The following is a 25,654-nucleotide window of genomic DNA, read 5'->3' as shown; positions in this document are numbered from 1 at the left end:
CTGAGGCTCTGATCGCCCCAAATCACCTACTTCATCCAGAGAACAACACTGGTGTCCAATGGGGAGAGCATGTCTTGCATTCCTTCCAGCAGCCAAACCCCTCCCTCCGCCGCCCAAGTTCCCTATTGTCTGGGAGACCCACTCTGATCACCGTGAACACAAAGCCTCTAGAAATAAGTGGCTGTTCAAATCCAACCCTAAAACTCTCAGGAGCGGACTGAGCAACCATCTCCCGTTATCAACCCCGGCCCCAGGCGCCTCCACCTGGCCACTCTACAGCTTAGGCTGAAAATCAAGACTGCATCGGTTAGGTGGCGGGTGGAGCACACCATTTGAAAGCGTTCCATCTGCTCAAACGGGACAGATGCTCCTAGAAAGGGTCGCAGGCCCCGGGCACCGCGACGATGGACCACACCTTACCTTTGACAGCGGGATGAGAAAGTCCAGCTTGTAAGACAGGATCACTCTGGTGAGCAGTACCACAAACACCACATATGCCGAGTTCTCAAAGTCTGTCAGCTGGACCTAGACGGGCAGAGATGTGACAGCTCAGCCGGGCCCTTCCCCGACTCAGGCCCCTCGGCCTCTCTTTCCTGAGCCGCCCAGCAGCTCTCCACCCACATCTATTCACAGAGCTCAACCCTGCATGGCTTTTGGACTTGCTTTCAACCTGCGTCTCCTTGGCTTTTCCTGTCTCCCACTGCAGTCGAGAGCCCTGTGACCAGAGGAGGGGCTTCTTCTGGGCCAGCTCCGGCCGATGTCTGTATCTTACCTCCATGGGCCGGAATTCTACTCTCCACCCAATATCCGAGTTTGGAGGAGGGGGCTTAAACCTCATCGTCTGCCAGTTTGTGGACTGAATATTCTACAACGGAGAGAGCAGAGATGCAATCAATGGTCCACACCTCCAGGAAACAGGAAGATGGTCTGGCATTGAACTGGGAAGGCTGTTCAAGGCCCACACCACGCGCTCTTCAATTCACAACTACAGAGAGGTACAGTTGCGCTGTCTTGGAGGACATGACAGCAAGCTTTTAACAAAAGCCAGGTGGTGTGCCGGCAGCACTGACGCAATGGCTCGTGTGATGTTGTGGGGCACATGCTTGGAACGGACATCACTTGGCAAATAAAAGGCAAAACAGAAACGAAGTGTTACACCCGAGAAACGACCTGCAAGAAGCGTACAGTGAGGCCACTTGAAAGCAACTGTTAACGTCTCTCCTCTTCTGCACATGGGAATGAAAGCCCTGGGAGCTTCCTGCCACGGTCCCTTCATCAGGCCTTGGTTTACGAGGCACAATGCATTCGAAAGACGGGGGTACCTCAAAATGGTCCGACTCGTTGGCATCATCCAGGTGTATCTTCTCCTCAAACAGAGTCAGTGGGTCTCTAATAAAGAGGTGAGCAACATGCTGGGCCAGGAGATGGTCAATCCCTGCAAGGACAAACCACACGAGACTCACTCCGCCGCGGGAGATGCCAAAGCCCTGCAAGCCCAGTAAGGAAGCAAGACAGAGCTCAGGAGGCTTCAACAAGGGGCATCCAGACAGGTGGGCCACAGCTGGTTTGCTCGGTGCTCTTGCCTCACCCAGGACTTTGTGCCCCGGACACCGGGGCATGTGCGTTTCCCTCACTACTTACACGAGGCCCGCTGGCACACTGGTGCGGACCTACATTCAGACCCTCAAAGCAAGTTCCTGTCGCGGAAAGTCAAGAAGCTCTCACACGTATTTGGAATTTGGAGCTTTAGGAACAAGCAGTCTCCTAAGACAAGCTAGAGACTTCACACACTACCGGCGGAAGCTAGACCAGGAGTCAGCAACTGATGAGTGGACAGGAGCCGTGAAGGCTACAGCAGTAAAGCAAATCTAGATGGTAGGGCCGGTACCCACCTTCCCGCCGTAGCTGTTCGTAGATCTCTTTATCGATCGTCAAGTCGATGTCATTGTATTTCTCCCCACACTTGGACAGGTAACTGTCAATTGAGTCGTAGCGGGATTTACTGATCCTATACCTGTTGTTCTTCAGCGGCTTAAAAAAAAAAAGGAATGCCCTAAATAGTTATATTAAAATGCTATATATTTTTACAAACGATAACCAAAAATGTCCAACCATGACCTAAGACACAGATTACATTAGGAAAATAAACGGCAAGGTTAAAAGTTAGGGGAGAAATCATTAACATAAACCAAAGCTCTCAAGAGGACTTATCCTTGGCAGTTTATTTCTACTTAGGATAATTACGTGGAGACAGAGCAACAGCAGCACAGCCCTGGTTGGCCACATAGCACTGTGCTCACATCACTGCATAAGGGGCCCAAGGCCAGGCCCCTTCCTACAGGTATTCATCGACTGGGACGAGCGGGTGGGTGCCTGGGCGTGTGTTCTCAAAGACCCCCCGTAGGTGGGGATGCAGGGCAGTTCAGCATGCGGGCAATGGAAGAAACCTACCCCTGTGTATGGGGGGCGGGAGGGGGAAAGGGTCTTGGATAGCAGACATTTTCTATAGCAAAATCCGTTAATGACAAAATACCACAGTAGTGTCAAAGATGCCTTTTGGTGAAAACAGTCAGAACCATTTCCAAATCAGAACCATTTCCAAAAGCTAAAAAAAAAAAGGCACAGACGGAAAGCAGGTATAGATTTCAGCCATCATTCATAAATCCTTCCCCAGCCCAGCTGAGCCACGTTTCCCACACAGTCACATCCGAACCAGCAACAGCTGCCCGGGCCCCCAAACAGGTTTATCACCTGTGAGCTTCTTCCTACGTGAGACCGGCCCACTTGAGTAAAACTCACAGGCAATTTCAAAACTGCAAGTACTTGCTGAGGCAAGTTGTGGGCCCCCATCTGACGTCACTGGGCTTCACAAAGAGGAAAGGAGAATCAGCCAGAGGTCAAGTCCGATGAGCCTCTACCCTCCATTCCCTGTACTCTGTTCCGACACCAAACAGTGCTCTCTGGACCTCTGCCCTACTCAGTTGTCACAAAGCTCCTAGGTCTGACAAAGGCCCAAAGGACCCCTTCCTTCCCTGGAAGCCAGTCTCCAGCCTGAGGCACTTGGCGGTCCTGTCTCGTGGTCCCCTTGCTGCCACTTCACAGAAGGAACGTGGGCAAGCATGGCTCCTCCTCCCACTGGGGGTGGGATACCCGCTCTTCCTGCCTCAGTGAGAGCCAGCGGAAGAACAAATCGAACAGATCCCCTCCCTAGAGTAAGGTGACCAGATTTTAATGTTGGTAAAGCGGGACACCATTGATAAAACTCAGATCCTGGCGAAATAGCCACATGGCAGCCGAAAACCATATACCCTAGCTTGTCATGCGTTCTTTCAAAAAATCGGGTCATTTTAACTACACCGCGGGATGCCTGGTCACCTTACGAGGCCTCCGTACCTTGTTTGCACCCCACCCCCCGCACCTCCCCAGTCAGTTGGTGGGGGTCACAAAACCTCACACCAAGTGGCTTCACCTTCACAGCAGTCGCAGCAGCTGTTTGACCTGCGGGACTTGCGGACGCTCCGCAGGGGTAAGCATCCTACCTCCAGTCCTCTCTCCTCCCGAGTCCGATCGTCCACCGACGCAGAGATCACGCCCCAGCGACAGTCGATGTCTGACACGTGGCCTCGGTAGAAAGGAGACGCTGCGCTCAGGGCCATCTGGAAGCAAACACAAGTCAGCACCGGCAGGCGCAAAGGGTCGCCCACCGCTGGCCGACAGCTCCGGGCAGTTAGGGAGCAGGCTAAACGTCCTGGGGTTCATGCGGCCCCCAGGATTCCACTCCACCTGCCCTGTCTAGTGACAGACAGGAGAAACTGACCAGATGCTGTGTGTGGTTTGCTTCTCCCACAAAAGTCCTCTCCACAGCGTAAGGACTGCAGGGCAGGGCAGGGGGGAGAGCCAACTTCAAACTGGACATGATACCTCTATATTGTTCTGGCAACACGGAGCTGGCCCGGGGCCCAGTCTTACGTCAGGAGCCCAGAATCAGCTAGTTCTTTTTCCGTGACGACTCAACCAAGGTGCGCAGCAGAGTCAGCGGACATTTTTAGCACATGCAGGGTTCATTTTATAATAAAAAGTCTTTGAAACACGATGTCATTCCTACTTACGACGATTGGGCAGATTGTGGCCAACTGATCGTAAAGGTATCTGGCTTCAGATATGCTGCAGGCTTGGAAGGTCACCTGTTTAAGAAGAGTTAGGTCACTGGCGACGGCAAGGACGACAAAACCACGCGCTCCCTCCCTCAGCTGTGGGGTCTGAGAAGGAAGATGGGAAGGGAGGGGTGTTCACGGTGATTGTATGAAAGGTCAACACAGGAGCCTCGCTCAAACGGTTGGGGGTGAGCCTTAATAGAAAATGGTATTGAACCTGGTCCGATATATCCGGGCAACTAATATCAACAACCATTCCCATCCAAGCTATGGGAAGTTAAGAAGCCCAGCAGGAACACAGACACAAAGGTATGTGGTAAAGCGTGGCAAGGTAGAGTCATCCCTCTTCTATCTGCTTCTTTCACTGGTTAGTTCAAGGGGGCTTCAGATTTTAGTACAGAAGGAATCTGGGGATGCTACAGGTGGCTTCCCTGTTGACAATGGGAGAAGAGCTTGGAAGGGGGCAACACTAAAGGCAGGGAATAGGTGGGGACGGCGAGCGAGCAGCAAAGGCACCTGCAGTCAAAGGGGGCAGCTTCGGTGCCCACCCAGTGCATATGGCCAGTGAGAGGACGACTGAAGTTTGGGCTTGGGGGTTCTAGGACGTGCAGGAAGACAGGGTTTGAGAAAGAGTAACCATGGTTTGGGGGGTCTTACAAAACCAGGAAACAGGAAAAGAAGGGCCATACACGTTTGGCTATCCCAGGACAGGTGGCCAGAAGGCAAACCAGAGTTGGAAGATGCTTGGGGAGTAGGCTCAGTCCTGGTGTAATAGGTCATGGGCTGCTAACCTCAAGGTCAGCAGTCCGACCGCCCCAGCTGTTCTGAGGGAGAAAGATGAGGGGGGCTTCTCTGCTCCCGTAAAGACTGACAGCCTTGGGAACCCACAGGGGCAGTCTACTCTGTCCCATAGGATGACTATGAGCTGGAATCAACGCGGTGGCAATGAGTGAGGCTCAGATGGTGTGCTCAAGCTGAGGTCTCCCAAGAAGAGACACTACAACCCTTCAGTTCGGCGGAGCAAAAGATCACACGAGTGACCAACACAAGTCCCCTGAAAGAATCTTGCTTCAAAGGGGGGGGGGCGCAAGAAGAGTGAATGTACAAATTAGGGTATAAGGTAATACATTGTAATATAAACTTCTAATTGGGACGTTTGCATTTCTCCTGCTACCAATACTCAGTCCTGAGAGTGTGAAGTTAGTGTTTGTGCAAGAAAAAGTGATGCTAAGAACTGAAGTAACCACTGTTGCACGTTCACTGCATGTCACAACCCCCGTCGGTTGTCAGACTTGTGAAACTGGTCTCCGGCGGACAAAGTGTCAGCCCTCCATCCTTGTCTGCTGTTGAAAAGAAAGCGAGGGGTCAAGGCTTAGCTGCTGTGCTGCCCAGGGTGAGAGCACTGCTGCTCTTAGGTGCCACTGGGTTGGCTCCAACTCACAGTGGCCTTAGGGCCAGGGAAGGGCAGACGGCCGGGTCGAGGTCATCCTTACAATGGCTATGTGTGAGCCCACTCTTGCAGCCACCGTGTCACACCGTTTCACTGAGGCGTCTTCTTTTTGGACGCCCTTCTACCGAGCAGGATGCCCTTTTCCAGGGACTGGCCCCGACTGATAAGAAGTCCAAAATGTGTGCGATGAAGTGTGATCATCCTTGCTTCCAAGGAGCATTCTGACTGCACTTCTGGGGCAAATGTCTGTTCTTCTGGCAGTCCGTGACAGTTTTCATATTCTTCGCCCACACTGTTGAAAGGCATCAGCTCGTCCTTGGTCTTCCGGAGGCCCTGTGTCGCTTTCACATACAACAAGGGGATCGAAGGTATCAAAGAATGGGTCAGGCACACCAGGTCCTCAAAGTGACATCTTTAAAAGAGGTCTTTTGTAGCAGATTGGCCAAATGTGATATTAAAACACTTTTTAAAAATTGTGAATTAGGTGAAAGTTTACAGAACAGGTCGTCAGTTTTCCTGCCACCGGTTCATACACATTTCGTTTCATTCCATTCATTGCCAATTCCCTCAATGTTCCATCACTTATCCCACTTCCTCCCTGGGTTTCCCGTTGCCAATCCTCCTCTGCTCTCGGGCGAACGCTGCCCTTTGATCTGAATTGGCCGATGGCTCTAGGGTGGGTGTGCTTTACTGGTGCTCTCGTTCCCATCAGAGGCCTGACGAGCGGCAGCTTGCTCGCTTGACTGCCGCTTCCATGGACTGATAGGTATCCAGGTAAAATGAAATCTCTGACCGCACCATTAGTTTCTGCGTAGGTTGACGTGGCTTATTGATTCTGCTGTGAGGATTTTTTGTTCTTTAGGTGTTAAGCTGTAAATCACACTGAAGGCTTCTGTCTCTGATCTTCATCAGTAAGTGCTCTTCACTGTCCGTAGCAAAGTTGTGCCATTGCAGGTTGCAGGTAATTAATTAAACGAGGCTTCCTCCAATCCTGATGTGTTCTTCTGCATACAGTCAAACTTCCTGGATTAGTTGCTCAACATACCGACTGACAAACTGAGTAAGTATTGTGAAATGAGACAATCGACATATACCTCTCCTGACTTTAAAGTAGGCAGCAGCACCTTGTTCTGCTCCAACGACTGGCTCTTGGTCTATGTATAGGTTTCAAAGGAGCACAATCCGTGCTGTGGAATTCCCTTCATTCATAGTCCCGTGTTATGACACACACAGTGCAAGGCCTCTGCATGGCTGATAAAACACTTAGGCAAACATCTGTTTTTCTGCTTTCAGCCAAGATCCATCTGACATCAGCATGGACAGCCATTATTCGACCTTCCCTTCTGAGTCCTGCTCGATATGGCTACATAACAGATACAAAGATTATCAAGTCAAACAGAAGAGCACTGCAGATCAGGGCGTGGGGGGGGGGGTGGCGGGAGTGCTCGTTTAGCAGCTGAGCCACTATTTCCCCCATAACTATTTAGGCTCAGAAGCCCTATGGAGTAGTTCTGCCCTGTCCTACAGGGTTGCTGTGAGTTGGGATCGGCTTGATGGCAGTTGGAACACCTTACAGAAGTAGGAACATATGCACGATTTTAGCTCCACTTTGGCACATCGCAGAAGAGACGCAGTGTCACTAGGAAACTTTTTTGGGAGGGGAGGGAAGAGAATGCTGGGGGAATATAGCTTTTAGAAATCTGAATATCTAAAGTTTTCATAGAAACCAGTTTTGAGGCCACATAAGTTTCTTATGGGGAAAAATATCTATTATAATATGTCATGAATTAGCTCTTTACTCCTGAAAGTCCCCAAATAGTCATTCTATAGCGAACTAAACTCAGCGCCAGAGAGTTGATTCTGACTCATGACGAGCCTACAGAACAGGGTAGAACAGCCCTGGTGAATTTCAGACAGAAATTTATGGGACCATCAACTGAGTTCCACTTTTTCCAAGAAGCAGCTGGTATTTCAGAACTGCTGGCTTCAGTTACCAGTCCAACGTGTAACCACTATTCTGTGAGGTCTCTTAGTCTATGAATGTGGTTACAATGTTTCTTACTTTGTACTTAAAGTCTTCTATCAACCCAATAAATTTGACTATCAAAAATCTGTTTCCTGCTTTATTGATAAGCGGTGTCCAATGGTCCACCTCAGAGACACAGCAGGGACTTCTGTGGCGGCTGGCAGAATTCGCTTCCTTTGCCTGCTTTTCCCACGGCTGTGCCAATGATGTTTTAAGACACTGAAACTGGGGTACACAAAAGGCATACTGGTGAGGAAAGGAAAAATGAATTCTAAGCCCAGGCAAAGCATCAATTGCATGAGAAACTTGTATCTGCACAAAGCAAATGTTTACACACACCCCCCATGTCCCACAAATGCGGTCTTCCAGGGGAAAGCACACCCCCCCTGGAGCGCTCTCCGCGTCGCAGGCTGCTCCTGGCACAGCACTCGGGTTCAGTGTTAAACCGACAGAAGGCCAGCGGTTCTCTGATGTCCCTGATAGCGTTTGGAGTCACGCAATGGGAAGTTCTCCAGCTACTGGCTGTCTTCAGAAACATTTGTCTTTCAGACAGGAAAGCAGATACGCAGCTAAACGTCAAATGTCTCTTATTTTTACAAAGTGTCACTCTTGTAAGGACATTTACTGGACTCTCATTGCTTGAAGCCAGGCATTTTATCCCATGGATGTTAAGTCACAAAGAGTGGGGAAAGACTTACTCATGGCCATGCTACTTTAACATACTCGGCCTGCAAAACCCTGGCATTGACTTTTGATTGATCACGAGCCTAATGTCCATTTGGGCTCCTGGTCCCATGAGGTTATAATGCCCACAGCCAGAGTCACTTCTGATCCTCAGGGACCCCTACATAGTTTCCAAGGCTGTAACTCTTCACAGGGGCAGAGAGCCTCATTTTCCTCTAGTGGACCAGCTGGTGGGTTTGAACTACTGACCCTGTAATTACCTGACAGCACCACCGGCACTCGCCATCAGAGGAAGGCACGTAGTATTGAACATGTGTATCTTTGGTCTCTTGTGTACAAAGGGTCTGTGCTTCAGCTATACAATGGCCTTGTGCTGATGTTACCGGCTTATGTCTTGTCCTCCACTTTTGATCTAGAAAGTTCGCCACAGGAACAGTTTATGCTTAACTCTCAGGTGTCCAGTCTCGAGTTATCACGTGACCCTGGAGTGTTGGAGCATTCTCTCTCTTCTAACTTTCCTTTGAAAATTTCACTGCGGAGTGCAGTGTATCCTTGCTCCCTAGTGCAGCAAACACACTGCTCGCGACAGCAGCAACGAGAGGGAAAGGACAGGTATTGATTTGGACACGAAGACAAAAGGGGTGGAAACCAGTGAATGCTGTTGCTTGTGTTCTCACCCAACAATCATGGCGTGCCTCAACAAGGAAACAGCGCTCCAGGCTGCTGCGGGCCTGGCTCCACTCAAAGTGCCAAGGCGAATGAGAAGGTGAGAATGTGAGCAAGTCAGATGCAGAGAAGCTGCGGGAGAGGTGATGGGCTGAGTGCCAAACACCAGGGCAACTCCCTCTCAGCACGCGGAGGGGTCACTGCTGAGGCAGAGAGCTTGTCCCGAGGCTTAAAAGAAAGAAAAGACCCAATGATGATGCAGTGTTGGCCCAGCACGCAAATCACGCCGCAGTCCGGGCCGCGGGGCCCACTGTGGACGCTCAGTGGCACATGATTATTGGCTTTAGAAATAAATGGAACAAGGCATGTTTGCAGGAAGGTGTGCACACTGAGGCTGGGAGCATGGGACTACTGGTGCTTCTGGAGAGATCAGGCCGGATCCGGATCCAGAGGGGCCCTCCCCCTGTGCCACTCCAGACACCGTCAGCCTGGGTCATTGGAACAACAGGAATCTCCTTGAGCAACAGGTTTCTTTTTCCTTCCATCACCAAGGCTCTCTTTTTTCCAGGTTATCCATTTATATAACCTCACATGAATGTTTACCTAAAAAAAATTCTATTTCGTGTAAGTCCTTCTATTCCTAACATGATTCTAATCAAGTTAAACAGTGAAAAGCCGTACTTCTGTTAGTAAGAGTAATGGGATAAATATTGGCTTAGAAGGGATCTTAAAAATAAACTTTTAACGGATGAGAAACACAAGGACCTAGGTGAGTGGGGCTGCCCACACACACGAGTGGTAACAGAGGACAGAGGGCAGAAAGCAGGCCAGCTGTGCCCTGCCGCTGGGCCTTCCGTGATTTCCTACAGGCCTGCAGGGAACCAGGGTACAATCTTCGCCCGAGGCCAGCCTGCCTGGAGACATCACTAATTTAATCGGATCAAGAGGGATGCAAAGCACGCAAATAGACAAACAGTCATCCTACGTCCTGTGTAACTTAGCCAGGGAAAAGCAAACACTGGCTGGTGGTATTCGTTCCTCTACAATCACTGGCTGTCCCTGCAGGAATGTACAAGTTTAAAGTCCGAGGAAGTCCTTCGGATCATGGGATCATTGGCGCACACCGTCAGCACCCGAGTCCAGCAGTTCTACCGGGTCTGAGTGATGTTTATAACCTCAAAGCTGGACCGTCCCTCAAACTCGCTGCCACCGAGTCCATATGGCCTTGCAGTGACCCTCGAACCCTCAGTGACCATTCACAAACACCCTATGTGTTTCCGAGGCCGTCAGTCTGGGAGAGTAGAGCCTCATCTTTCTCCCTGACCAGAGACCGTCACTAGGTGGCGGCAAACATCCGGCACGCAGAAAACAGAAAGGAGAAAGCTTTTTATGTCAGCGATGATAAACCTTTCTGAAAGGTTCTGAGTTCAGAGACAGCTTCTAATGAATGTATTGAAGAACTTCATTGATTTTAGAAGGGCATTCCAGGTACCATATTCAACCTGGTTAAAATGAGACTTCTCACAGGGAAATGCATATCTAATGAGGAGGGCACTCTGCCTCCCAGTACCTGAAGACAGCAATTGCCCATTCCAAACCCCATGGCATCCAGGTAAATGTGATCCGGCTTCGACGCCCTTGCTGCCTCCTCGTCCTCAGGAAAGGCTTCTATGAATGGAGATGGCGTGTTCTTGTCCTTAAATACTGTGTTATTCCAGGAGAAAAGACAAAAAGAAGGGTCTGGTTGGCAGTCTAGGGATCCACCCCACCCGCTAGCTCACTGCGGACTTACTTGGCACATTGATGACGACCTTCTCTCCTCTCCTGTGGCGAATATTTCTTGTGAGGGTACTAAAACAGATAAGCAAATGCCATCAGTTGGTCACCTAACAGCCATCGTGTGAAAGGAATGTTTAATCACATACAAGCACTTGGAATGAAAATTATCTCAAAGTAATTTACCTTTAAAAAATGTATTAAGCAAGATACTTTGCGGGGGGGGGTGTTGTTTAAAATAAAAGGTGTTCCATTACAACTACTTACCTTGCCCCTTGCTTGAGAGTTACCCATCTCTGCCCTGCTCAAACCGTGCTAATTCAACACAGTCCAGGGGTCCGCAGTCTGGCCACACTCTCGGTTTCGGACACTTCCCATGCTAACGCCAAAGATTTCAAGCCCCCTAGCCACCACTATCCCCCGTGTCTCTGCAGCCCCACTACCGGTGTCCCCCTCCCCACAACCTTTAGCCTGAATGCCTAGCGTCCTCCACACCTGTGCTGCCAAGGTCAGATGCGACCAGCTACAGTGTGGCCAGTAAGCACCTGGCCTGTGACTGGTTAGTTCTACTTTAAACGTGCTCTAAGTGTGAACTACACACTAGGACTTGAAAGCTGGATGTACAAATAGAGTTCCTTGTTACTAACTTAGAAATATTAATTACATGCTGAGACAACAATCTCTTCTACATACTAGGCTAAATAAAATACAAGAGGCTTTGAAAAGTTGTTGGAAAAATTCCATCTTTCCATTCCATTGCTCCATAAACTCTTTGAAGCCCCCTCATATAATATTTCCGTTCCTTTGCCTTTTTAAAAAATCACTTATTGGGGCTCCTACAACTCTTATCACAATCCATACATACGTCAATTGTGTAGAGCACACCCATACATTCGTTGCCCTCATCATTCTCAAAACACTCGCTTTCTGCTTAGGCTCCTGGAATCAGCTCATTTTTCTCCCCCCCCCCTCTCTTCCTCCACACTCCCCCTGCCCCCTATCATGAAGCCTTGATCATTTATAAATTATCATTTTATATCTTACACTGTCCGACAGGACCAGTGCTAAGAGTGGTGATACCAGGAGGAAGGAGGGAAGGGGAGGAGTAGAAAGGGGGAACCAATTACAAGGATCTACATATAACCCCCTCCCTGGGGGATGGACAACAGAAAAGTGGGTGGAGGGAGAAGCCCCTTGCCTTTTTTAACGTGTTTACTAAAAAATGTAAGGCACTCTTGTGGCTTGCATTGTTTCAATTGGACAGCGTGGCTCTGGACGCGGCTTACATGCCGCTGCTCTGGTGAAGCCCCCTCAGCCAGGGTCTTCCCAGGCCCGCCTTTCTCTGTAAGAGGGTCTCTGGCAACACAATCTGATACTCACCACCATCTATCTTTCCCAACAGCTGACACGCACCATATCTATCTTTTCTAAACAACGGTTTATCTTAGTTTTCCCCTTACCATACTACATCATTGAAGTTGGGAACTCTGTTTCTAGACCTCTGTCCCCCCTAAGACTCTGCACATTGCAGGTGTGCATCGGTACTAAGAGTATGCTCACGGAGATGGCCATGGTCCCTAACCTAGGTCAGGAGCCTAAGTGTAGGATGGCAGGTGAGTACCCAAGGTACAAAGCCAAGATCACACTGGTTAAGTGCCTGAAACACTGTAAAGCTTAAGCATTCAGCTCCAAGCCAACAGCCCTACCAGTTAAGGAAGGTAATGAGCATCCCCTACGTGGCATGTCCTACACATATTTACCTTATGATGAAGGTATGTGGAGTAGGAAGTGTATATGATAGATACAAATGGCGACTTAAAAATCCATTGCCATGGAGTTTATTCTGACTCATATAGGGACCCTACGTAGGATTTCCAAGGCTGTCTAAATCCATATGGGAGCAGACTTAGAGAAGAGAAATAAGGCAGAGATAACTTAGGGAAAGCTTGCCCGGAAAGATATAAGCAGAACTCAGACCAGAAAGAATTTGCTCCTTCAAGGGCAGGACAATGGTCAAGTTAATGGCTCGAAATGGACAGGTGAAACCTGGGTGGAAGAAACAATGACTAAGGAGATGTGGGGCCCGGAGGGGCCCTGTGCCTTCTCTGGCTCAATAGGGACCAGGATGCAGTCAAGGCTCAGCAAGGACTCCTGGACAGGAAAGGCACACATGCACCTGCGGCCACACTTACCTGAAGCGGGGGTGTTTGTTGATCGCTTCATCTGGAAAGAAGAGGGACTTAGAAGCTCCGCCTTCCACCGGGTTGGGTTTGCACTCCGGCAGCGTGAACCCAGGGCAGCCTAATCTACAACAAATTGCAGAACTAAATAGATGGGATTTGCTTTCAGGAATTGAGCGTGCCCCACCATCACTGCACCTCATTTCTATTACTTCCCTTCTCAGGGGGTCTAGCGCCCAAATGTGCACCCCAGTCCCCTTTGTAACCACTCCCTTTGCTCCTGAGATTCCGCTCACCAAGATCCTCTGGTGACTCCAGCCCTTTACTGACTGTATCAGAAAGCGTCCGTCCCGCAGTGTGGGCAGCACACTCTTCCAGTGCTGGCAGCTACTTCCCGTGGCCACAGCGGTTGTCTCCCAGGGCCGGTCTCCTTCCCCACAGCTTAAGAAGCCTCCAGTACTCTCTCTAGATGCCTGGACAATTGTGGACCTCTGTCCATGATCCCCACCTCCGCTGCCTGTGAGAGGCCTCAAGAGAATGTATTTCTGCAGGTTGAGTCAAGATGAAGGAGTTTCTCTCTAGGTGAATCCGAGGAGACCCAACCCCACTGGCCTAAGGAGGAGTTTTAATCCCAGCCCAGGAACATGAAGTGCCACAGTTATGCCTAGTGTTAAGCTCCAATTCCAGTGCACTTGCACTGACTGACGCCTGGGCCCGTGGGGGTGCGTTCATTTCCAGACCTGGAGGGTGACTAAGAGGCACAGTCTGGGGGCACACCAGTCTCTGTCAGACCAGTAAGCTCCCTTTTTTCTCTGAGTGAGTTTTGTTCCACCCTTTCCTCTCTCTGTCCATGACCTTACCATGTGATCCTTTTCAGAGCAGTGGGTGGCGGCAACTGGGTACCATCTAGTTCTTTTGGTCTCAGAGTCACGGAGGTGGATGCTCACGTGTCCACTACTCACTGAACAAGTGTTTCCAAAGTATCTTTCATTTTCTTCCCTTTTCTTTCCTCCCAATAGGAAGAGCCACAATAGGTGCACCATAAATGGATCACAAGCTTTGAAGACTCCCGTTGCTACTTATCGAGGTTGGACTCAGAACACTGTGTTTGCGGGCAACGCCACACCAACTGACCTCGGTGTCCCATGAGAAGATCACGAACTTCGACAGGAGACGCCTGAGAAGTCTCAGTTAAATGTACACCTACTGTGAGCCAGCAATTCTGAGGGAACATTATCTAGGGGACTGGCAAACTTAGACACATGGGGATCCCCAGATGACCAGACTCAAAGGAGAGCGGTTGCTCGACTTGGTCTTCAGATTCGAAAAACCAAACTTGCTGCCACGGAGTCGATGCCGACCCATAGGTGCCCTACAGGACAGGGCAGGATTGCCCCTGCGAGTTTTAGAGACTGGACTCTTTACAAGAGTAGAAAGCTCCCTTTTCTCCCAGTAGGTGGTGGCGGTTTTGAACTGCTGACCTTGCACTTAGCGCAAGTAACCACTATGCCACCGGGGCTCCTACAGGGTTGTTTCCCCAACGAGCGCTTTTCAGTAGAATGGTCTGCCGTGATGGGAATGTCTGTGCATGCTGGCAACTTCCAAAATGGGGGCCATTAGCCACATGTGGCTGCTGAGTGCTCGAAATGGGGGCTGGTGTGGCAAGGAAGTGAATTTGTAACTTTATGTAATTTTGATGAATTTAAATAGCCAAAAAAGCATACCGTTTTAAGAATGCAGAGTTTTGCATCTTTGGGGGGGAGGGGGGAGAGGAGAGGCCACTGTCTGTGCGTTTACAATCCCAGAGCACTCCCTTCCCGGACCCCACCCACACTGCAGCCAAACTCTGCTGTTACTATGCTGTGGGCGAAGGTAACGACGACTAGTTACTCTGTTCCAAGTCCAAGAGTACTGTTCCATACTACAGTTTATGGTTAAGCTTTTAAAAAATATCAGATTTTAAAACTTTCTTTCTCATCTCTCCTTTCACCATGTCTTCCTGAAAGCAAGCTGACTTTCGACAGACCACCTATGCCCTATGCAGCCTTTCTCAGTTACGCGAAGAGGCACACACAAATTCAGGTGCTGTTGAGTCGACTTTAATTCACGGAGAGGCAGAGCGCTCCCCCAGGTTTTCAGTGGCTGGCTTTTCAGAAGGGCCCCGCCAGCCCATCCTTCCAAGGAAGGGGGGGCCCGCAGGAGACATGCTGCCTGCTGCCATCAAGGGGGCCCTAGACTCGTCTCAACCCAGCAGAATGAGCAGTTTCGCATCAGGCTACAACGAGACAGGGTTTTCTCACTGGCAGACTTTTTCAAACGTCCGGTCTGTTTTTCCCTTGTCCATCTGAGCCGGAAGCTCCGCTGAGACCTGGTCTGTCAACATCAGAGCAACACACACACTGCCCGAGCCTGGAGACCGGGTCTCCGCAGGGAGGACAGGCGTTCTACCGTGGAAGCACCCATGCCTTCAAGAGCACTGAGGCTCCCCCCGGGGCCCGCTGCCGCTGACACCACCCAGTCTTCACCTTCGAATTCTACGATAAAACCGTGCCGGCTCCGCCACACTTTAGAAAGTCCGCTAAGTGTCTAACCCTGTAGTATTAGGGAAATGTACCACTGCATTTCCGCTTCACTGAAAGGTGTCGAGTAATGCCTGCAGCCTCTTGGCCTTGGCTTCCCCCCGACCCCAGTTACATACACCAACCACACGTGTCATCTCCTCCCTGGCCAAGCTCCCTGACTGCCCCAGACCTCTGACTCACAGCTACGGCTCTGTCCCTCTGCTGCGCACCATCCTCCCAGGATCAGCATCCTCCGGTCCCCTAGTGGGTGCCGGCACCTGGTCTAGTCCCTCGCAGCACACAAAGGCTGGCGACTCCTTTGGCACTCTAATGGCTTCTTCCTACTACCTTTAGGGTAACAAGCTCCCCGGCCCACCTTCCACCACGCCTTCCCAGCGCCTGGCCGCATCAGCCAGCTTTCCCTCCAGTGCCCAGCAGCAGGCTCCCGGCTCCCCTGGCTCATCTCAGGACGTGTGCACGTGCTGTTCCCCGTCCCCACGGCTGGTAGACACCGTCCCAACCTTCCTCGGCAGCACCCTGGCGCCCTCAGTGAGCTTCTTCACTCTGCATCTCTTCCTGGGGACACTGCCTCCCTTCTACCATCACTGACGCAGGGCACCGAGCAAGCCTCTGTCTCCCCCATGGCTCTGTGGAGGCCCACCCTCTCTGCTCTCGCTCACGGCTGGCCGGCACTGGTCTGGGAATCTGAGTAGACGGCATAGAGCCACCGTGTCCCCACCCCTCCTTCAGCCGTGAACACAACTTGCCTTCAAAGCAAATCTGTCTGCCCTCACCCAGCCGTTCAGTTTTCCCTTCGGAGGGGGTGGCACACACGCAACAGAGACCTCACAGAAGCTAACAGTGGTCCACACGCTTGGTGACTGTACTGCGGTCACCCGAATCAGCGACACACGCATACCACACGTGTGGTGAGAGCGAGAGTACAAGAACACTGCAGCACAAGGAAGCCGGACGAGGCGGGCGCTCTCTGAACCAAAGGACGGCAGCTTGGACAGTGCCTCAACTGTAGCTGCTACAGGGATGATTTAAGAAAGAAAATCCCGCAAAGATCAGTGGTGCGATTCTGAATGTCTATGGTCATTGAAAACCCCATGGGGGAGGGGGGAGGTACACAAACAGTTAAAAACAACAACAAAAACCAAATCAACCCAGAAAACAACCGCTCAGGTGCTCCCGGCCACGGACACCAAACCCTGAAACCCGGAAAGTTAAGCATACACTTACCATACGCACCTGAGAGATATTGCACATGGATAAGCCATACTTGCTACTTTGTAGAACTATGTTCTTATGTCAGGATTGTAGGTGTAATACCTGTAACTACTTGCATATTACATTTTGAGCTGGGAACATAATCCCATGAGGTTTGCTCTCACGTAATTTCCATCTTCACTAGACTGAAAACATATTCCACATCTTCTTTTCAGCACGGCATCCAAAAGGACCCAACAACTTATCGTGTTTATAAGCCAATGGTTCCAACAGTAGGTTGGGAAGACTTATATGTCAGTCAGCTCTTCAGCGAGTGAGCCTCTGATGTGCCACACCACCAGTGGGGACATGGTCCTTTGGAAAGTGTGAGGGAGCAGCCTTTACCACCAGTGGCAAGAGCCCGTGAGGACTGTTAGACGCAGCTGCTCCCCACGGTCAGGAATGCTTGCCGGACCCCGGCTCTCACAGGAGCCCAAGAGAATGCTCTCGCCACCTTGCTCCAGGCTGCCACCACTCGCCCGCTTCCTGGAGCCCGCTCGGGATTTTTGCCTGCCAGTCACTGTTGAGGCTGCTACCATAAGCCACAGAGAAAGGTCGGACCGTGAGTCAAGTACAAAAATCGCAGGGGGAAATCCCACGGCTCCTAGATGTCTGCTGGGCCCTTTTACTCTAAGGGGCTAACCTGGGAAATGAAGTTATCGTGCAGAGGGCCTGATTTGCTTCTAACAGAGAAGTAGCCTCCTCCCGGCGTTTCCTCATGTTGTCCTCCACCGTGTTGAACTCTGACATGGTCCCACCGTACGGCTGGCCCGGGGTCCCCTCGATCATGTAACTCCCATACTCTGGTCTCCAAAGGGTCGGGTGGCTATAGAAGAGAAAAGTTTTCGTTTGGTTCTGCTACTTTCTGTTCAAATGAGTTTTAAAAGTTGCTTAAAATACTCAGAAACCACTAGGTAAAAACGAACCTTTCGACTGACCATAGCTCTTCAACACTGTTTGAGTTAGAAAGTACTGAGTCCACCCCACCCCAAAACCACACTCACGACCATCTGGTCGGGGCTGACTCATAGTGACCCTACAGGGCACGGCAGAACTGCCTCTGTGGGTCTCTGTAAATCTATATGCCAGCAGAAAGCCTCATCGTTAACCCGTGGAGCGGCTGGTAGGTTTAAACTGCTGACCTTGGGGTTAGCAGCCCAACAAAGCAACCCACTCCACCACCAAGTCTCCTTCTGGGGCTAGCACACTTCTGCATGATCGAAAATGCACGGCGTGGCGTGCCCTGTCCAAGAGAAGCCAGTCGACTCTGCAGGTAAGGAAATGAGACCGTAGCGCTCTTTCAGTTTAGTTCCTGGGGTGCAAACTCCATGAGCGAGTGGCCAGGTCCGGGGAGAGTGAACTGGAGAGCCCGCGCCCGCTCTTTAAACGAAGAGGAAGCACTTACAAAGGTGGCAGTGAAACCAAAGCTGCTGGCGAGTCATATCTGGCCCCAGGGTTTCCCATCTCCATAACGATTTGGCTTCTCTTTAAAAAATGCTCAACCGCAGCGAACAGGCTTTATATTGAGCCCGCTTTTCACAGGGCTTTAACAGATCAATGTACTTAATAGCAGCCGCGTGAGGTGGGTCCTGACACTGAAGCCCAGTTTCCAAGGAGCTTGCCCAAGGTTACCCAGCTACAGAGAGGGGGAATCAAGATTTGTACCCAGGCTGCTCGAAATCACAGCGTGTACTCTTAACTGCTCTACTATCTTGCTTCTTGTAATCTCAGAAAAGAGTCGTTTAGTAAATCGAAGGTTCAAAAAACACTAAAAGCACCGTCCGTGTTTTGGCTTACTTTGGGTTTGACCTTTCCCCTTTTTCTTGTAGAGTTTGAAGAACTTCCTCTCCGGACAGGACCAGCTGGACTTTTTTATTCTCATGATCAAAAGAGACCAACATATACTCCACCTATTGAAAAAGAAAGGGGGGAGAGAGAGAGAGATTAACATTCTCCCAGACAGACCCGTGCTCAGCGTGACCTTTAAAATAAAGGGAAATGTGATGGTTGGAAAGGAGCCAGGGGTGGAGAGGCTTGAAGCAGCAACATTTGCTTACCCTCACATGCACAATAGCTCGTTTGCACACTGTGACAACCTGGAGACAGTGGCTAGTCAATAGTGGCATTGTCTGAGCTCAAGGAATCAGACTCAGCAACCCAACAACCCAATCGCATACCACCTTTTGAGCTAAGAACATAAGCCCACGATGTCCGTTCTCACGTACTTTCCATCTTCACTAGACTGAAAACAACGCTACATCTTTTCAGTATCCAAATAGGACCCAACAACCCATTGTGTTTATAAGCTAATAGTTTCAATAGTAGGTTGGGACCACTTACATGTCAGGCAGCTAGCTCTTCAGCGGGCAGGCCTCGGATGGGCCAGACCACCAGTGGGCACCACCCCCACTGCCCCTGAGTTGATTCGATACTCACGGCAACCCATGGGCACAGAGGAAAACTGCCCCTCAAACCTTCCCCACGGAGTCACGGGTGGTTTCCAACACCCACCTTTCAGTTAACAGCGGAATGCTTTAGCCCCGGTGGCACCAGGTCTCCTCATGCAACTAAAGAGAAGTGTTTCAGAGCGTAGCGCGTCTAGCATTTTAAACGGATTCCACGCATGGCTCAGCCTGGCTGTAAGAAAGCAGTTACTGGGACCGGGGCTTGGAAACCACCAAGTAGCCAGCGCCCCCTTGAACAGCCCTTGAATAACTCAGCAACAGACCCCCACCCCCAATCCAGGCCCATGACAATGACAAGGAATCACCCCCACAGGAGGGTGGCCTTAGCTGAGCTGTTACCAGTTCAGTTTCGGGGTCTCAAGAATAAGTGAGGACAACGTCCTTGCCCTGAAAATGTAGCACTCAGAATGCAGACATGTTAGTGCGCCCGTGAAAATGCAGAGTGGAACACAGATAAAAATCAGGAGTTGAAAATACAAGGTGACAGGCTAGAACCAGAATCTCTTGCTCTTCCTGAAATGACATGCTTTAAAACTGTGAGCGTGTGACTGTCAGTCCGCCCCCCCCACTGCCCCCAACTCCAGGCACACAAGAAAACGTCGCCCCAGTTCTGCATCAACTCCACAGTGGTTGAGGAGCAGGGTCATGAGCCAAAGGGCTCTCTTTCACTGGCTGATGCTCAGGAGCTTGGCGGTCCTTTCTTCCGAGTCTGTCTTAGGCCCAGACGCTCCACTGAGGCCTGTGGGCATCCTAACACCTTGAAAGCCTCCGTGGATGGGTGGGTGGTGGGCAGCACCTGCGGTGGCCTGGCTGGAAATGACACCAGGGTCTCCTGCACGGACGCTGGAATTCTGCCACGGAACCGCCAACGGCCTTAAATGACAAGTCTGAGGTCATAAATGCAGAGCATGAGTCACTATTTGTGACGGAAATAAACGGCACATGTGCCAATGATAAGGAATGGAGTCCGGTTCTCCACGGGTAACTCGAAACAGCCACACGTGCGTGCGGCGCGATAAGGTCTCTGCAGACACACTGCGTAGAACTCTGCACAAGCTACCAAGGCAGGTGCTGTGGCCAACAGGTGGCAACCTGCCGCCTCACGGATGCATTTGTTTGGTCTGCATCCATATAAAAAGGAAAAGTGTGCATGTGCGTGTGTGTGTGTGTGTGTGTGTGTGTGTAGCAACAGTGTCCCCACTCTCTCTCTGACATTCCACATGGAAATCCAGATGCCTAGCTCCAAAAACAGACAAGCAGATGTCCTGCGAGCAGCCAGCACAAGCCCAGGTCCAGTGGGGCAGAGGAAGGCCACTCTTGTGGAGGGCGTGGGTACTCTTGGCCTACTGTGGCTGCCATGCAGCCCAGATCTGCACGGTGCTGGCACTTCAGTGTGCTTGCGTGGCCCTGCCTGGCTGTGGAAGGCATTTGGGCCAGCTCCCCATCACAGACACCATACTGTTCCAGAGTCCAACCCATCCTTCAGCCAAGACACAGGATTACAAAGGGTGAACGGAGCAACAATAACTGGAGCTGCTAATCAAGGGGAATGCAGCAACAGCAACAACGCAAACTCCCAATGAACTGCTTTCGGAGTCTCAGTTCCCCGTCCAGCTTCGTGGTTTGTTTCTCAGTTCCAGAAAAGGTGAAGGCTGCTGGGTTCCATCACATAAACCAGAAGCGTGAGATCTGCAGCTGTATAATCAGTCACTCAAATGGTAAGTGATCAGAACCCAGACTCTGGAGCTGCTCCCCACCTCAGTCCTGGCTATGGGGCAGCATCCCCAGACCCGCGACTCTTGAAAAAGGCTAGAGCCTGAGCGAACACAGAACTCCATTAGGCCTTGGGACCGAGATAAAGAAAAGGTTGACTGCAAGTAAACAGGTGAAGCAAATGTATCCTTTAAATGGGCATAGGTGTGTCATGTACTTTTTACTGATGGCTCCTCATTCCCAAGTCCAATATGCAAAGTACATCTGAGTACGCTCCTCACAGATCAGTGTGATGACACAGGCCCAGAGCACCCGAGGGGTCTGTAGGTGAGGAGCTACAAGAGATGGCAGTCTGTGAAGTAACCATCAGCTACAAGAGGCAAAGAAAGGCCATGTCATGCTGGCTGCAAACCTCTCCCATCAATCATGTCCCAGTTTCATGGCACAGACTGGCACTGTGTTGTAGGAAAGGTGAGTTACCGATTGCAGCAATGAAGCAGCCCACGTCTTGGACAACAATGCTGCAGGAAGCATCCCAGATCGCCCTTCCTCCTTCGCTCACAGGGCCCAGGAGGTGTCTATTCCTGCCACATGACAAGCTTCCTGGAAGAAGAGAAGATGCTTCCCGCTTACTCAGTTCCCATCATGCACCTATTATCAAAATGAGCAACAACTTTTATAGCAATTCCTACCTGCTGCCACGGAGTCTATTTTCCAGCGATTCTCAACCTGTGGGTCGCGACCCCTTAGGGAGGTAGAATGACCCTTTCACAGGGGTCATCCGATTCATAACAGTAGCAAAATTGCAGCTATGAAGTAGCGACAAAAATAATTTTATGGTTGGGGGGGGGGGGTCACCACAACATGAAGAACTGTATGAAGGGCCGCGGCCTGAGGAAGGTGGAGAACCACTGGGCTATCCCAGCTCATGGTGGTCTTACAAGAACAGCACTGCTCCTTGGGGTTTCCAAGGCTGTGGTCTTTCACTGAGGCCAGGCTGGGGGGCTTGAACTGATGACCTGTCAATGAGCGGCCCAATGTTTAGGCCACAGCACCACCAGGGCTCTTTAAACAGCTAAAGCCATTGTGATTGCTTTTATTACAGAAATGGGATCTTTGTCCCTAGCTTCAACTTCCCTTTGTAGCTAATGGGTGAACGTAACAGAATGTGAGAGGAAAAATGAAGCAGAACATGCGGGGCTCTTATGAGCCACACCCCTGGTTCCCAGGATGAAACTCCATGTTTCCGACGGTCACACAGGTGCCGCAACCACGGCTACAGTAGCAGCTCTCCGCATCCACCGCGCGCGCACACAATTCTGCAAGCTTATACACAACGCGCAGTGAGAATGAGCTCCAGAGTGAACAACCCAAGTGCGTAATGAACATGCTATCTTGAAAGCAGTGGCACACACAGGAAAGGTGGATCCCATTTCAGGATTTCACACCAAACAAACAAACAAACAAAGAAAACCCCACTGCTATTGACGACAACTACAATTTACAGCGAGTCTGTATAGGGTTTCTGAGGCTGAAAATCTTTACAGGACCAGAGAATCTCAACTTTCTTCCATGGAACAGCTGGTGGCTTTGAACCACAGACTTATGATTAGTAATCCCAAAGTAGCCAGGAGACGGTATTCTTTGAAATACCCAAAACCAATCCCAAACCCAACCCATGGTGGCTCTCAGATTCAGGAGACGTGGTCCATTCCAGGTTCAGGGCAGCACTTCCATCCCACCCTTGACTCTCCCACTGACCCAGGAAATAGTCTCAACTTTCCGGTTGGAGCCAGCTGTTGTTTCTCAGAGACCCAGTTATCTCTCACCTTACATGAACAATCCCTCCACCATTGTGAGGGCCACAAGACTCCAATTAGAGTTAATGACTAATCAGAGCCAACATACATGGTCCTGCTCCCTCAGCACTTTGTCCTTCCATCCCTTTGCCCTGTGCTGGAGACCCTGTGAAGATTCAGGCAGGCATGATTCTGGTTCTGTACTCGGTACAGCTCAGTACTGTTGCTGAAGTGACAGCCAGTCACACAGTGCAGCTCAATTATCTGGGCGAGCGGCTAAAGTGACCAAACAGAGCTATGCAAATGAACAGGAAGACCCAAACCAGTCTAAAGTCCAGAAGGCTTCTCCGAGGAAGCACTGCCTACGCTGATTCCTGGCCCGGTGTTGGCTTACTGCTCCGCCAGCATAAATGCCACCACCTTCCAGAGAAGGTCCGGTGCATCTCTGGGCACGCAGGAGCATGGGACCTTTTGTTATCAGTGATAGCACCCCTCTGGCAGATGAGTGATTCAGATCAGCTGGGCTGACCACCAGAGATCATGCCACAGAGTACAAGGCACTCTAGGTCAAAGAAAGGAAGGCTGGTGGCACAGTGCATTAAGCGATGGGTTAATTGCAAGATTGAGGATTCCAATCCACCAGCCACTCAGAGGGAGAAAGACAAGGCTGTCTGCTTTTGTAAAGGTGTGTCAGCTTGGAAACTAAGGTGCGGTTCTACTTGGTTCTACAGGGTCACTAAGAGCTGGAGACGACTAGACAGTACCTATACCCACCCCAAGGTGGGAGGGTGGGGTATGACACCCTGCACGAAGGAGAATCAGCCATGATGTCCGTGATGGTTGCAACTAGGCACATGTGGCTATTTCAATTTCATTAAAAGATTTAAAATGAGCTCCCTAGGCCCACTAGCCACATGTTACTAGTGGACACATGCCTGGGACAGTGCAGACTAAACATTTTTATGATTTCGGGAAGCTGTATTGGTCCACACTGCACTGAGGGCCAGGCAAAAGCACAGCTGAGAAGTTTGAAGACACTAGTTCATGGGACTGGCACACACAGGATGGCTGCAGAGCTCTGCTTTCTTAGCAGCCTGTAGGTGGTGTGGAATTTACCTTCTGGGCCTCTGGAGTTATCTTGGCTGTGATTTCTAGTAAACCAGACCGCTATATTGCAGGCACAGTTTAGGTTTTCTTACTAAGTGTACTAGTTTTCTCAGTGGTGGCACACTGAGTAGTTGTGACAGGGAGAACAGCTGTGGCATCACTGGGCATAACAAAGGCACTCACATACAAAGTGGGGGGTGGGGGTGGGCGGTGTGAGCCTTCCCAAAGTTCACGGAAAAATGGAACCAAAGGATAGTAGAATTACCCCACAAACGTTGTGAAGCCCCCTTGTCATCCCCATGGGTCCTAGACCCCATGCAGCTGACGAGGGCATCCTGACCTGCAGACAGAGGCTGCTTTGAGCCAACTGCCCAGCAGTGGCTTGAGCTGAAAGGGTTGAAGACGGTCCTGAAAACTTGCAGAGGGTTCAGGGTACACAGGGCCTAGGGACAGGCGTGGGAGGTGTGTCGGCAGACAGAGCACCTTTCACGGCTGGCCCCCAGCAAGCCCACACCCATGCATGCTATGCTTCTATAGTGGCTTGTCTAAGCTCAAGTACTACCCATGAAAAAGATGTGAAAACTGAGGCTGTGGTCCTTAGGAACTGGTGTCAGGCTAAGCCATCCAACAAAGAGGGCATGGGAGTGATTTCTAAAGAGACTAAAGTGGCGCTAAAGCCGAGGCATTCTAAGCTGTAAGGGACGGTTGAATGGTGCTGTACCTCCACAGGCCCTGAGCACAGATACTCCTGTGTAACACCATGACTGGCAGCAGGGCTCCCGCTCAGGAACTGGGCCATGGGATGGGATGTGATGTGAGAGCAGACTCCGACAAGAGTAAATCTAACCTGCTGAGTAGGGTCTACAAGATCTCCATTCTTGCTAATTAATGTAAGTAACTTCCCCGGGAAGCTATGGTTGAAATCCATGTAAAAGGATCAGGATCTCAGAAAGAGAAATCAAAGCTCCAGATCTCAGGCTCTGATTCTGGCCTGCTTCCTGCTGCCCTGGGATGAGGTCAGCCTGGTGTTCGCCGCCAGGGCTTGGGGCTTGCCTTGTCCTGCCTCTGTCCTTTTCCAGCAGGCTATTAGCTGGAAAGGAGGGGCAGTCAGTGCTTTGCCAACCTTAGTTGGCATTTGTTCTGTAAGCTAGGGGATTTCATAGGCATAGTCAGTGGTGCTGGTGTGGAAAGAGTGTTTGCATTACACTTTGTGGTAGTTATATAATCATTTGTCAATCTGAGAGGATTGAGAGTGAAGGGGTGGAATCTAGCTTATCTATCAGGTCACAGCCAATGAGGCCTCTGTGAGGGCATGGCTTTCTCCCGAGGATTCTGGGAATTCCTGTATTCCTCCTTGGAGACGGGAGACTCTCCGCACACTACCTGGGAGACATTGCAGCACATGTAACTACTCTAGTGCCCTGAGCTGGAGGAATCACGTGGAGACCCCTGCCAGCGCTGAGATGCTTACAAGCCACTGGACCCACAAGACTTCCCACCCACTGGCCTGTGAACTTCCTGCATTTGGCATTATTGCATGTGTTTCATGAGTCTGAAGAGGGCTTTATAGATTGGTATCGGACATACAAGCTAATGATTTATGGACTTGATCTGGACTGGGCTGAGATGTTTTTTCAATAGTCAGGTGCTCTTTAATATAAAGCTCTTTCTTAGACATTCATATGTATATGAATTTGTTTCTCAAGTCTACCTGGACTAACACACACTAGAAACGGAATTTCTGGCCATCTGATGTAAACTACTTAAACTTGTATTTCTGGCTCTAAGATACATTCCGTGT

At 50.6% G+C, this 25,654-nt stretch overlaps 1 protein-coding gene across 2 annotated transcripts in view; it reads right to left on the bottom strand.

Annotated features, from left to right (window-relative positions):
- Window positions 1-25,654, bottom strand: part of GCLC (glutamate-cysteine ligase catalytic subunit) — a 47,226-nt gene that overhangs the window by 5,422 nt on the left and 16,150 nt on the right. For both annotated transcript variants that reach the window (XM_075554967.1, XM_075554968.1), the window contains exons 2-12: window positions 18,567-18,679; window positions 17,413-17,595; window positions 12,949-13,062; window positions 10,773-10,831; window positions 10,551-10,684; window positions 4,110-4,184; window positions 3,540-3,656; window positions 1,893-2,031; window positions 1,323-1,435; window positions 773-865; window positions 421-525 (exon numbers count right to left, since the gene is read on the bottom strand). In XM_075554967.1, the coding sequence (XP_075411082.1) occupies window positions 421-525; window positions 773-865; window positions 1,323-1,435; window positions 1,893-2,031; window positions 3,540-3,656; window positions 4,110-4,184; window positions 10,551-10,684; window positions 10,773-10,831; window positions 12,949-13,062; window positions 17,413-17,595; window positions 18,567-18,679 (1,245 nt within the window). The remainder of the gene's footprint in view (window positions 1-420; window positions 526-772; window positions 866-1,322; window positions 1,436-1,892; window positions 2,032-3,539; window positions 3,657-4,109; window positions 4,185-10,550; window positions 10,685-10,772; window positions 10,832-12,948; window positions 13,063-17,412; window positions 17,596-18,566; window positions 18,680-25,654) is intronic.

This window comes from Tenrec ecaudatus, chromosome 7 (genome assembly GCF_050624435.1).
Source record: "Tenrec ecaudatus isolate mTenEca1 chromosome 7, mTenEca1.hap1, whole genome shotgun sequence".
NCBI classification, from domain to species: Eukaryota; Metazoa; Chordata; class Mammalia; order Afrosoricida; family Tenrecidae; genus Tenrec; species Tenrec ecaudatus.
This window is presented reverse-complemented; position numbering and strand designations above follow the sequence as displayed.